This window comes from Rissa tridactyla, chromosome 8 (assembly GCF_028500815.1).
Source record: "Rissa tridactyla isolate bRisTri1 chromosome 8, bRisTri1.patW.cur.20221130, whole genome shotgun sequence".
Lineage (NCBI taxonomy): Eukaryota > Metazoa > Chordata > Aves > Charadriiformes > Laridae > Rissa > Rissa tridactyla.
Window position 1 is genome coordinate 44,084,019 of NC_071473.1, and position 14,106 is coordinate 44,098,124.

The window sequence follows — 14,106 nt, forward strand, 5'->3', positions numbered from 1 at the left end:
TCAGGATACGGAGAGTCGCTGGACAAGGCACATGAGAATACGCTGGAGGGAAAATACCAGGGATGACCTCAAGATGGCCCAGTAGGTCTTTGCCAGCCAGGAGCTTCAGGAGGAAAAGGGACTGAACCCATCGAGGAAAATGGCTCCCAACAGGAAACAAACACGCAGACAAAATAAAATGCTTTTGAGAAAGCTACGGACTTACACGAGGCTTGAAGACATCAAGTGAAAGGGGAAGGACGCTGGTCCCAGGCTGGCAGTATTTTTCAAGCAGAGCTCTCTAAGCAGAGAAGCCATGAGAAGATCACTCCCAGCCAAGCCACTGGGAGGGCAGCACTGGTGCCAACGCACAACTGCTCTGCTTAGGCTGGGAAGTAAGAAGAGCTGGGATCCAAAGGGAGACGGATGACATTTTGGCCCCAGCATGAAACACTACGGCTGTCTAATGCTAGAAAAATTACGCTTTTTGAAGTAATAAAGAAAAGTCACACTTCGTGAAGCTAATCCTATTTTTCAGACATGCTGCATACAACAAAACTCAGATGGCAAACAGCCCTCCAGTGGTTTATCCTCTGTAGTCCCCAAGCCAACCAGCTTTTCAGTTCCCCAGGGCACAGGATAACCACGATGCTGAGTTGCTATTAGAGGGCTTTCTCACACAGGCAGCGGCCAGGGTGTGCTTTTTACCAAATACCCATTATAGACCCATTGATTTTGAAACCGTTTTGCCTGAATTCGTTGTAACACTGGACACAGAATTCACCTTAGCCATTCCTGCTGCAGAAGAAATTATGGTTCCTTACTGTATGAGCAGATGACACCGAGTCCAACAGCTTGCATTCAGTTCAGCATGACTGTTTCCAAACACAGCTTGAGTTAAATTACCCAGGGATGGAAAATCCACCATCTCCATTCATTGCCCCATGCCAACAGTTCAGTGCTGGAAATGCCCTTGTACATTTTTATACATACAAAAGTTTTTAATGCAATGCCTGTCTCATTCCCCCCCCGCCCCCCGTAAACTTATTCCAAGTTTCCCCACCATCTTTCACCAACTTCTTTGGTCCTAATTCCCAGGCAGCAGAGTCCATGCTCCCCAGAGTGCACTGGGCATCACAGCTCAATAAATCTGTGGCCACTACAGCCCTGACTATGACAAATGTCTTTGCTATGATGCGCCAGACAAGTAGCAGACCTGAATGTGATAGTCCACTGCATGATGATCCCTATGCAAAGACTTCATGTCCAAAGCTTAACCCAAAGGCATTCCCAGAGTCACACATCTCAGACAACAGAACTTGCAGAACCTCACGCAACCAATGGATTCCAAACAAAAGGCAAGAACAGGAGACAGCCAGGGGAACTGCTGCAGAAGGATAACAAAAGTCAAGTGTGCTATATTCATTTTAAATAAGAATGAACAGATTGGGAACCTTAAAATCCAAAATTTCTTTTGCATAAGTGATATCACTTCCTTTAAAAACAAAAAGCTGGACTGCAGGGTCGCAGAAGTGACTGGGGTCAGTGCTACTCCCTGTAAGTGCTAGAGAAGAGCATGCTCACAAGGCTACCTTGCTTAGCTCCGGCAAAGCACTTTAGGAGGTAATTACATGAACGACTCCATCAGCAAAGCTGACTCGAAAGGTTCCTGACCCTGGATACTCAGTCCCATCCCTACTCTGTAGTTCTCACCATGCTCTTCCTTCAGCCAATGTAAACAAGTGAAGAGATACACCATAGGCTTGGTCAGCAAAATGATCCCCACTAAAAGCAACAACAACAAGCTAATCCAAAGATCTTAGTTGGAGAGGAATTGTTTTAGTATTTTTAAAAGCAGATTATTACATTATCTTTCTGTTACCAGCTCTTTCTTGTTACTCTCAAAGCCACCCTCTGAACATCCCTCCTGCCGTGCTGCCACCCAACCAGCCTACCCTACGCCTTCTCCCACCTTTCCCCACGGCTACCCAAGCGGTCCCACTCACTCCATTCAGTGGCAGTCTGCAATTTCTCCCCCAGGCAGAGGCTACCAACCCCTTCCCAGTGATAAAGAACAGCATGCACAAGGGACACTAACACCATCAATCCTTCATCATTCGTGACTTAAGGCTGATCTCAAACCAAGCCTCCAGGACAGAGGGCTGGAAAGACCAACCCATAGCCGCACTTGGAGCTGGTCTGAGAAGGCAAGCATCCTCCCAGCCTGTGTGACTTGCAAAAAAAGAATTAAAACAGTAGGATAAAATTAAGCAATGGTATAATTTACTTCTTGGAATTTACTAATATGCAACCTAGGAAAAGCACCAAGGGCTATAAACATTTCAAGACACTTCACTGTGTTTTATCACTATATTAAAGAGTACTTGCCTTTTAACACTTATTTAAGAAAATAAAAAACTTCTGAGCAGTAGTTTCCTGTAAAGACATAAATTAGCATGTTCTGATCAGCCACAGTAAGTGCAGTACAAGCATCTTCATTTTGGAGGAATACAGATGAAAGCCTACGTGCACGTTTACCTACGTTCAATGTGTTTGCTGGATGATCCAAAACTGGAAGGAGAAGGATTAACTGATGCTCTTGACATGAAGATGCAGGTCTGAGATTCAGCACATGTGGCTTCAGCTCCTCTCTCTGCCTCTGTCTGCCTGCACAACCATAGGCATATCACTTATCCTCACCATATCCCAGCTCTGCAGCTACGAACACACAGTAAAAATGCTTCTTTGGTTGACAAGATTAATTCCCATTGTGCTTAAGAGCACGTAAACTGGTTCCATACACGGAGGGAGGCAATTTGACATTTCAGAGGAGATAAACCACACTAAAGAGCTTACATTACAAGGGCTCAACCCCGGCAGACACTGAGTACCCTCTTTCCACTAAAACCGTCTCCTGCCGTCAGCGGCTCCCTCAGCAGCAACGTTACCCTCAGCACCCAATGCCACATCAATGCAATTTGCTTAATTACTAGTGACAGTTCCATCCTAGGTGCAGGATGAGGTCCCAGCACGACAGCAGACTACACCAGGTGTCTGAATCCAGCCCTGGAGCTGTTAAACTTGGAGGATAACTCCTTGCAACAGGCTAAAGGAATCCTCCCGCTGAGCACTCGGAGGCCCGAGGACCATGTGCCTAACGAGGCTGTATCCCCACTCATATTTTAGCTTGGCAGGTCTGGTGCTCCTTTCATCTTTTGCTTCAGGTAGCTCTCTTTAATTAATAACATTTCTGTGTCGACACAGGGAACTTTCCACCCAGAATGAATGGCCCTCTCTCATTAGAACCACGACTTGTCATGATGTATTCAAGAGCAGGAGTGTGATTCATTCCCTTGTCTGGGAACGAGGGGTGTTGCTGGGGGGTGGGGGGGGAGAAGAGTCTCTGTAATGAGTGACTGATATTTGCTGAAGTTGATGTGCGACTCTGTCGGCTTGAACTGCCTTGTCAGGACAAGCCTTCAGAAAGGTGATGTTCCTACTCAAGAGGTTTTCCTCATTAAAGAAATTGCATCTTAACAAGAGGGAAGGGGAGGGGCGGCGGGAGAGCTGCTGTCTCCCTGACTCCCGCCTGGTTCACACACACCGAGCGCTGAGAGCCGGTTGATCCAAGCGCAGCCAGTAGAGGATCAGTGCTCCATTTCTGAGCTCTGTCGCACAACAGGCTCTCTCCAGCAGCGACCAAATCTCTCCAACGGGGACTCTCCTTCTGATGGTGCACCACACCCATGACAAAGCCTCTGGTGGCATGACCGAGGACCTTGACTCATGCTGAACCTCCATAAGCCCTTTCCAGACACTTGGTGTCCTCTTCTGGGTGACTGGTGCTCCCTGTTGTCAGAGGGACGCCAGACAAACAGCTCTTATCTTCCAAGAAAGTTCCAACGTTCAAGAGAAATCAAGTCTGCAGCCCCATAGTGCCTCATTCCCTGGAGATCCCTGAGTCAAGCAGAGGCTTTGCAGGTCCTTTAGCAGCCGAGTTTCCATCTTGAATCCTGCAGACTCAGACAGTGCTAGACAGCATCAGCAGAAAGCAGTTCCTTGACAATCGCTACTCCTCTGATGCTTTTCTTTGAGCTAGGAGTGCTACCCATATTGCAACTCCTGGCTTCCACAGGGCTATTTGCCCACCTTGTCCTCACATCCACCACCAACAGGCTTGTAGATTCTTCCTCTTTGTTCCAGCCACCCCCCTCCAGTTTGCTCACCCCACTGTGCCTCCCAATGCCCTGACACCTACCAGTGTCACCCACTGGAAACATCCACGGTAGACAGGCCTGTCCAGAAGACACCATGCCTCACCTCTTCAACAGGACATGCAGATAGAAGCCAAACTAAACGCCCAGGTCATCACTGGAGAAGCCAGGAACAAGGCTGCATGGTTTCCCATCAACAGCTGAGCGAAAGAAAGGAGAGGACAGACACTCCAAACCACAGGAGACAGTGGGTAAGAGCACCACAGCTTGCTTTGCGGGCAGCTGTGCAAGCAGTTGTCATCACTAAGGAAGCAGAGAAAATGAGCAGCAGAGTTGGGAATGGACCTGCCCCAAGTCACTGCTCCCTAAGCCAGGAGGCACTGCACTCACCGCATTGTCCTGAATTTCTCTGGAACCCAGTAGGGTTTCTACAATGCAATGCTTCCACCAACACACTCCTCCAAATGAGAACAAGCAGCATCACCTCCCCTTCCCACTGCCCCGGTGCCTTCCATGCCCAGTAGCAAAGGGCATCAGCGCAAGTCTTGTAGGGAAGCACAGGGTGATTCCCTGGAATACCCCCTAGATGTTCCACATCTCTGAGGCTCTATCGCCCTATCTGAGCAGCCTTGTTTCAGCTCTCTGCTTTCCCTCTTTAAAAAGAGATGCTCAGTTCTGCTTTGCTAAACCCTATTTGGCAATGTGTCTAAACACACGCAAACTTAATTAGTTCAGGAGGGAGACTCGGCATTTGCGGTGACGGATAAAAGTAATGGGAAATGAGACAAGTCAGGGCTGGCAGGGAGTCCTCACTCAAGCCTCATTCACTGGCACGACGCTAATCAGATGTGACGCTACACGCTGCTGCACCCAATCGGCGACGGAGCGGCGTGATGTGCTACTCACCGAGCGGCTGCAGCCAGACTCCCGCTATCCATGTGGTCGGGAACACGAAATGTATTTTCTGCTTTGCCCTGGAGACGCTTCAGGATTGAATTCTGAAGTTAATGGTTTAAAAAAATTTTTTAAAAGGAAGAGGGAGAAATGAACCACTCGCTGCAACCTTATGGCCAGGAGTGGAGTCTTCTTTTCCAGCTGACTAGTGAGGCACAATCCATGCGAGAAACCACTGCAAATGGCGAATCGAGTATCTCTGCTTCAGGACTGCACATCCTGCCGGGCAAGCTCACCCCACAGCCCCTATGGCTCACCAGAAACGGGGCTCATCTTCACCTCTATTTCCCCATTGTAGAGCTCTGAAGCAAAAAAACTCACCGCCTAGAAGGTTGCCCATTCCATTCAGACACCAAGTTAGGATGTCACTATCTGGGAACCTTGTTATCCCACTGTGAAAGGGATGGAAGGATGGACTGTGAGCACAGACAGCTCTGTCCCTCACAGCCATCACCAAAAGCAGTAAACTGGACTCTCAGAACAGCAATACAGGAGTAAAGAACTGAGAAAAGAGAACAGATGAGAAACAGAAGTCTAGCACATCCCCGCAGCTGTCTTCTTTGTGCTGGTCTCTAATAAAAGTTTCAACATGATATAGAAAGAAAAATAAGCCTCACTCTTAATTTAAACCAGTAATACAAGAATTGGCAATATACACCAGCTCTGAACCCAGTCCCAGCAGATTTTGACTCAAAAGCTCGCATGCCACACTCCTGTCTGGAGCATGGCAAATTTCTCATCTCCACTAACGCCTGTGCTGCCGCTTCGGCCCTCGTATCTCATGTCTCGCTAATCACACCAAGAAGAGGCAAGGAGCTGCCACTCTACAAAGACCATTCTGCAGGGAAGAACTGGTGTTGATTGCTCCCAGGCTGCGTGCAGTTTATTTAGGCTTCCGACTTGGGGAAACCAACGTCACAGTGAAAACCAAGCAACACTACTAACGAGTTGTGGGTGTCAGTTTAGCATTGGATGTGACAAGTCCATGCTTTACCGGTGTGATAACAACAGGAGTCTTTATCCACCACTCCGAGGAAATGAAAAGCTGACGCGAGATTACAGGAATCCAAGTGAATTCAGCACAATATGACACCGATCTGCAAACACCTTAGAGATTAAGACTAATCTAATTCTTAGACATTTAACTCAGTTTTTTTAAATAACATTTTTAGGTTGGTGGTCTAGATATTTTCATAGCAAAACATGCACATAAACTGACACATGCGGATCCCAGTGCAGGCCCCCATTTGGTACTCTCTAGACACAGTCGCCCAGCTGATGAAGATGACCTTAACACTAAGAACACCAATGAAACGTGCCAGACTTGGCGTGTATTCTCTTGCCAAAGACTACTCTGTGATTCACATCCACTTAGTGTGCCAAGACGACAAAGAGAAAGCCTTGTGTGCGTAAGTCAGGTAAGGACCATTGCCTGATTTGGGTGTACAGAAACAGCATTCCATGTGTGCGCTCAGCAATACCCATCCCTTTGGAAAGTATACTGGATAAAGGGAAAACATCACAATGCTCCAGTTTAAACCTTTCCTGAGGTTCTGAAAGGATTCATTCTCTACAGGGAATATCCTAGGCGGCTATCTTGCAGCATGCCCTGCACCTACCTGTCTTCTTAAAGAACCCTCCACTCCCGATTACGCATGCAAACAACGATTTCCCTAAGAAGCAAAGACCAGGGACAGTCAGAGGCTTGTAAGGACAAAGACGTACACACTACAGGCAAGCATGGTGCAATAAAGCCTAGAAAAATCTCCCTCCCCTTCCATACTCACATCACTTTCAAATCCCAGTCTCCACAGGTCACAAAAATCGACTTGACGCTGGGATCTAAGAGGCCTTCCTTCGCCATCCACTCGTCAACCCTCTGAAAGGAAGGCAAGAAAAGGGGATGAGTTTTGCAGAGACAGGCCGAGCCACAACGGTTAAACTCAGATAAGCTGCTTGCAATCAAGAGAGAAGAAAATTGTGATCTTATCCACCCTCTCCCTCTCTCTCTTCTCTCTTTGCTTGCCATCTCAACAACAGCACGTTTGGACCTTTGAAGATTTCTGATAGGAGACATCAGGCAACCAGAGCAGAGATGATCTTATCAGACACTGCAGCAGCTCTGCTCATGGAGGGATGGAAGTTGTGCAGCGTTAATGGGACGATACAGCTGGGCTGTTACCTGGCTTTCCTCCTCCACTTTTCCTCTCCCTGCACCATTCGGGCTCATAGTGAGTAGAACTTGTGTCCCCTGCAGTGAGGGGAAAACAAGGGCATCCTGGGACGGCATCTCTCACCTACAGCATTTCTCATGTGCTCCAATTCATACAGCTCCAAGGGGATATGGGAGAGGAGGAGAAATGGAAGGGCTGGGAACACACAGGCACTGTGTGGCAGTCACAAGCAAAGTCACGTGTCCCCTTTCCTCTCCAGGCTGGGTCTCTCTTTCCTCCTTACAGTTCAGAAGAGGTGGCTGCTTAGAGTACGGTGTGGATTTAAAGTGAATCCACTATTCCTGATCAACTTCCCACAGGGACAGATGTTCTGGATCCACTTCAGAAATGGGCCACATTAATCTGGAAGACGCACATCTACCTCAGGGATTAACCAGGAGGAACTAACCTAGACTAAAACCCCTGCAGAGACATTTATTCCAGCTAGAACTAGCAAATGACTTGCCCAAAATCTTCCGGTCACAGGCGACAGGGAATCAGCTGCCATTATGCAGCCTCGCCAGCAGCATTTCCAGTGCTTCAGCCAGAGAAATCCCTCCTCTTTCCCCTCGCTTGACACCTTCCACTCCTGAATAAACTAGCATGGCCCAGAGGCTGCCTGACCCGGATCTCATTTTAGCCTAGAAACATGCTGCTGCGTGAACACCTTTTCAGTCCAAACAAAAAAAAACCCCAAATCTACAGAAATGTTTCCACACTCTAAGAGGCTCCTGTAGAAATGGAATGAAACATTTTCTGTAATACTCCAGTGGCGATGTACATTCACCCATCCAGCCAAAGGGGGATGCAGGCACAGGCATCCATACGCTTACGGACACGCGCCGCTGCTACGTGCCCTCTGGAGAGCATCAGGGAGAGCTGGGGGTTTGCATGGATGCAAGGTGTCACCTCTGCAGGGCACCGTCTTTGGCCTCGTGTCACTGCTGCAGCCTTTCCGGCAGAGGATGGCGCTTCTTTCTGCGACGGATTGTACAACAGCCCTCTGGAGTAAAGCTCCCCCCACGCAGCGTCCAGCTGCTCAGCTACGCTTCTGCCTCCCTTGGGCTGCCGGGATCCTCCAGCCAGCCCCGCACAAGGCTCCCTGGAGCCAGGGACAGCAGCGGTAACCTTTCTAAAGTCCCGATGTGAGCGCCCATGAAGCGCTGTCTCCACGGAGGATTTTAAAGCCTTTAATTTGATTTCCTCACATAAGCAATTGTTGCAATTACTCCGATTAGGAACAATTAGGTAACACAGCAGTGGAAATCCTGACAGAGACGATGCATCGAAGAGCAACCTGCAGCCCGAGCGAGCTCTGCTTAAGGAGGTTTCCTTCTCTATTTGACTACCAACAAAAGCTATTGATGGAGAAATACTTCCAAGCTAATTAAGCCCTAAATGCTGTAGGAATTCAACATTAAGCAGATGGCATTATTAGGGCTATATCTGCATTTGCACATCCTCCAGATTAGATTTTAGAGGCATTTTCTTTCTATACTACATGTATTATTGAGCATTTAAATAGGTAGAAAAAATTAATTTAATAAAGTGCTGAGGGAGGAGAAAGAAAAATGAAGGCAGAAGCTCCTGGAGCCGTGGTCTTGAGCAATGTCTTGGTGCTTTACAACTGGCTCAAGCAAGAATCGCCTCTTCTCCTATCTCCTGGCAGGAGTTTGGATATCTTGTCAGCACCCTTGACATGAACAGCTGGAGATGACAGATCAATGGTTCAATACTCTCAGCAGCGTGTCACCAACGTGACAGCAAATGTTATTCTAATGAAGCTGTAATCATAGTCAAATTACGCGGTTCGATTTTCAGCAAGGGGAGGTGCAGGGAAAGAGATGAAGAGGGGACGACAGGACCAGAGGTCAGAGTCCGGGAACTAAAGGTTACTCTGCTTACCTCAAGCACTTGCTGGAGGCTCGGCTGCCCATCCACCATGCCTTGAATAATCCCAGTCAGCTGAAACGAGAGACAAACAGAAAGCAGGCGTCAGAGCAGCACTCAAAAAGATCATTAGAGAGGTCTCCTCTCCTGTCCATCTCCCTGCAACCAAAACATGCTCCTGTGACCCACACAGACAATGCTGAGGAGTCAGACACAGCAGAGCGACCCTGGCAGCTCCCCAGCCGTGGGCAAGGGCACAGCTTCATCCCCAAACCAGAAATGTAAGGGGGCTCCTACCCACACTATAAAATGGCGAACTCCCAGTGGGGCAGGATGCACTTGGAGAGCAGCGGTGCCCTCTGCTTCATGTATCAAAATGCTGCCCTTTTTCAATACACATTTCACCAGTTCTGCTGTTGCCCTGACTTACACGGGCAGCGGTAACTACTGGGGTCTCTGGTCATTCCCCAGCTACCATGGTGACACCAAAATGGCACAGTCTTAGACGAACAGAATAGACCACTATTGGTAAGTGAGACCCAGAGCGGTCCCAGCCGTCCTCCCCTGCGCTGGGCAGCCAGCACACGTGCTTTCCCATAATCCACCACAGCATCCCTCTGCATTTTGAAATTGTATTTAAAACAACTAAAGAAAACCACCCTCTTCCAGAACCCTGGTCTACCCTGGTTTTCAGGAGGTTCCTTAGGAATGGGTCCTGCCAACAGACAGTCCTACTGACTGCCCCTGGACTGCTCGGCTGTTTAAAGCTAGACACATGAATAAAAAGATGCAGTCTCACGGGCCTCTGCTTGTGTCTGCCCAGGATAGCTTGAGGCACATAGAAAACAGATAATTTTTCTGTCTGCCTTCCAACTGACAAAACTGTCTTTTAACATATTGAATATCGGAGGTCAGTAGCTTGCCATCAATGCACCCAAGTAATTAAAAAAATCGTTATTAAAACAAGTGCACACTACAGGATTTCACTTCATATGGCACTTTCCTGAAGCTACACATCTCACACATTTTCATAAAATAAAGGTCAAACACAGCCTAGGAGCATGCCCTGCTGCCGGCACATGCATCCAAGCCTCCAGAAGCCATACCATCCAGCGGAGGGATGCTGACAGCCCCCCCGTCACCCGGGAGTCACTCTTCCACGCAGACCAGCTCAACCTGCTCGTAAAACACCAGCCCTCTTACAAACCACACGGCTCTGCTTTATTAAATGCGCGGCAGCTGAAAAAAGCTCAATGGTTTCTACCTCTTTGTTTCTTTGGCTGCTTGGCTTACAGCACTGAACTCAGAAGAAGGGGAAAAAAAAAAAAAAAAGAGATTAAACTCCAATTAAACTGTAATTACATTTAATGAATACCAAATACCTGACTCACTGAATAAGCTGTAAGTGGAAAGATTATTTTCTCATAGTGACTTCCATGGAATGGTAATATATACCTTTTAGGGGAAGTATTTTAATTTTAAGAATGCAGAGTTCCTCTAGGTGGGTTTCTCAAGTTCATCAAGTCATTATGAGGTGGAATTTTAAGGAAGTGGAGGGACACAGACACTCTTTTATATTCCAGAAACTGTTTTTACATTAATCTGTATTTTAATTGGGTAACAGCTGCTACCTACAGACTTCCCATACTCTGAAAAGCAAATACATTTGAGAGATTAATGCACAGCTCTTTAGAGCAGTTTTTAAAGCTCACTGGCTTGCTTTTTGCTTTTCTTGCCATCTTTCTCTCCATGCATTCGCCTGGCAGAGGTGGTCAGCTCACCTACTGCAAAGTGCTGGCTCTGCATTCAGAGGGAAGCTCAAATCAAACCTCTGGAAGTGGCTGAAAGATGAGCTTCTGGGAAAGGACAACAGGCCACCTCTTGCTATGATAGTCAGCACCGATGTAAGTGGCTTCTCCCGCTCCAGATATCTTCAGGGCTGCATCTGTTCAGCACCGAACCCCTCATGGCCATGGTAGGATGGGGTGAAATGGCCTTATCCAGACATTTCCCTTCAGGGGGAGGGAGGGACGGAGGGGAAGGCAGCCACAGGGGCTCAGAGTCCCACCAAAGAGTCTCTGCTTGATCTTGCCCAAGACTCCTTCCCTTCTTCCCTGCCAGGCCAAGCAAAGTACCAACTCATCCGTATAAGGACACATCACCAAGCACACACGCGTGCAAGATTCACGCTGCCAAAATTACACACACGAATACAAAGGGATATACCTGTCCCATGGGTACATTTCAACACAGGTGAGAAAGTGCTCAAAAGGGACCATATTTCTACTCTCTCACTTTTTCTGATCCTTTCTGTTCTCAGTTATGTCCATCTGTAACACCCCACCCATTGCATTTGGTCTCTGCAGCATTAGCTGGTCTTGCAGCTTTGATAAAGTATAAAAGCATAAAACTGCACAATTGTAAAGTTTCACTGGCGATCCCAAGAAGCACATGGTACTTGGGAACATAAACAAGCTATAAGGCATTTATCTTTTTGTACTTTTATTGTCTGTTCCTTCAGGGAAAAAATCAATAAAAATTAATCATAAAAAGAGAGCAAAGTACCATGAAAAAGCCTGTACAAGCACCTTCTGTGTAGAGGGAATCTTTCACTTAAGCTCCTGGCATGAATGTTCTTGGGCATCAGACAAACCACCTGCATCTTCCAAAAGGGCACGATGAGCTTTATATACCTAACAACAGCTTTTAACCACTTGCCAGCACTTTCCACCTTCTCTGTCTAAATGTTCAGCACACCTCCCATCATAACCAAGCCTCACGACCTATTGTTTTACAGAAGCAGGTCAAGAGAAAGGGGACCAGACGAGGGCTACACAGTGAGCCAGCCCTAGAAAACGTGCTCCTGGCCATTGGTGTGGGGAGTCGGAGGAACCTCCTGTAGCCACGGGAGAGCACAGATACACCAAAAAACTAAGCAAAGGAATGCCTTGAGGGTGACCACGAGCTCTCCGCTTGCAGACACCCTTCCCATGCTGCGCCGCCTCCTTCAGGAAGGAAGAGGGAAGATGAGAAATAAGACTGAGCAACCCCGGTAATCCTCCCACCCACAGTCTATACCAAGGAGTCCTATTGCTTCCCGGCAAAGGCAGCGAGTGGAGGGGAAAGCAGCAGCACAGCAGACAGGCTCCCGTGTAATGTCAACACCACTGCTTTTCCTACAGAGTTTATCTGGGAAACCATCGTATTTCTACTCCAAGACAGTTTGCTGATTACCTAAGCACTTGTCTCTGGTGTACAATCTGATAATCAGGCCTGGTCTTTCTTTGTAGACAAAGAGGGCAATAAATCTCACCCTTTGTAAGTAGAGGTGCCTAGACAAAGCCCTTTACTGGCATTTAGCAAAATAGGTATTTTTCAGAAAATAAAAAACAGCTGAGAGTCCATGGCAAATGCCGGAGCTGTGCAGGCAATGGCTCTGCAGGAGCTGGACACACAGCATGCCCCGGCTGTGTCCCCGGGGTCTCGGGGGAACCTACAGCAGCAGCATGGGGCTGACCCCTGCACCTCCTAGCAGGAGCCACCGACCCCACCGGTGTCCACATGGCCACCACAGCCTCCGCAAAAAAGCGGCTGCAAATACAAAAGGATATTTTTGCAACTATTTAGTGAGGTCCTCAGTACAACCAGCTCACCTGTGGCTCTTCAGACAGGGATTCAAAGTAACACCCAGATACAGGGCTCAGGGACAAGCCCAGTTACCCCTTCAGCATGACCCCACTCCCTGGATCTCATGGCAGCCCCTGCAACAGGCAGGGGGACCACCAAGCCAGGAGAGACACAGGCCATGCTGTGTAGTGAGTAGCACGGGCACAGCAAGGGATTGCCCAGGAGCCGGTGGCTTCCAGGCTAGGATTAAAACCAGCTCCTTAACCCACGCTGTTAATAACAAAGAACTTGCCAGACCTGGCGAGTTGGACCATTCTGTGCCACCAATAACACACTGGTGGGGGTTCTGCAATCATTTTGCCTGCTGGCCTCAGCACTGCCCACTTCTATCCAACTCTGGACACAAGACACCAGACTTGGAGTCATCGGCAGAATCCGCAGCACAATGCTGCAAGCTGGAACACCCACGCCTGTCCCGGGGACTCCTGCAAACACACAGCCAGCACGCACACACACGGCCTTGCCTGCCCGAGGGCTCCAGGCAGGAGACACAAACCTGTAGAGACGCAAACAGCTGCTCCAGGCTCCCGTGAGCAAGAGAAGACAGAGAAACCGACACCGCGGTGTGGGAGCCTGAGATGGGCTGAACGTCTGTGTCACAAGCATCCAGAGAACCTCTCAATGTCCCCAGGCTGCAGCTGGCTGGAGGCTCCGTTGAGCTTGGACAGTCACCAAGCAAGTCGCCCAGACTCTCGTGCAACAACAGAGCTGCAACCTTTAGCAGCAGAGGGGAAGGATGCAACAGACGAATTTCCAGAAAAAGGAATTTTGTTGAGAGTTAACAAGTGAGACGACTTCTCTCTAGAATTTAGACGACATCCAAAATGGACATTTTGGGCTCTACTCTAGAAGACGATGTTGCTCTTAGCAAAGATCAGGTGCAAGCTGTGAGATTCATCACATTTGTATGAGCATCTGTCCGGCAAGTCTCATGGGGATAAGGACAGACAAAGTAGTTGTCCAGCCTTCTAGTATTAAAGTTGCAAAACCGTTTCCATTATAACCTTCTGTTTTCACACATTTATAGCTTTCTGAAAGCCCCTCACCTGGGAATAATGTTTTCTGGGCTTAGTCTTTTTTTTTTTTTTTAAGTTTAAATAAAATACCTTCAGCTGGTTTTTAGTTACAAGGGAATGAAAAAAAAGAAAAGTATTTGTTTTTACAACATG

The 14,106-nt window shown here is 48.0% G+C and overlaps 1 protein-coding gene across 7 annotated transcripts in view; it reads right to left on the reverse strand.

Moving 5' to 3' along the window:
- Window positions 1-14,106, reverse strand: part of ERI3 (ERI1 exoribonuclease family member 3) — a 137,434-nt gene that overhangs the window by 96,731 nt on the left and 26,597 nt on the right. For all 7 annotated transcript variants that reach the window (XM_054212766.1, XM_054212763.1, XM_054212764.1 and 4 more), the window contains 2 exons: window positions 9,266-9,325; window positions 6,935-7,026 (listed from right to left, as the gene is read on the reverse strand). In XM_054212766.1, coding sequence (XP_054068741.1) covers window positions 6,935-7,026; window positions 9,266-9,325 — 152 coding nt within the window. The remainder of the gene's footprint in view (window positions 1-6,934; window positions 7,027-9,265; window positions 9,326-14,106) is intronic.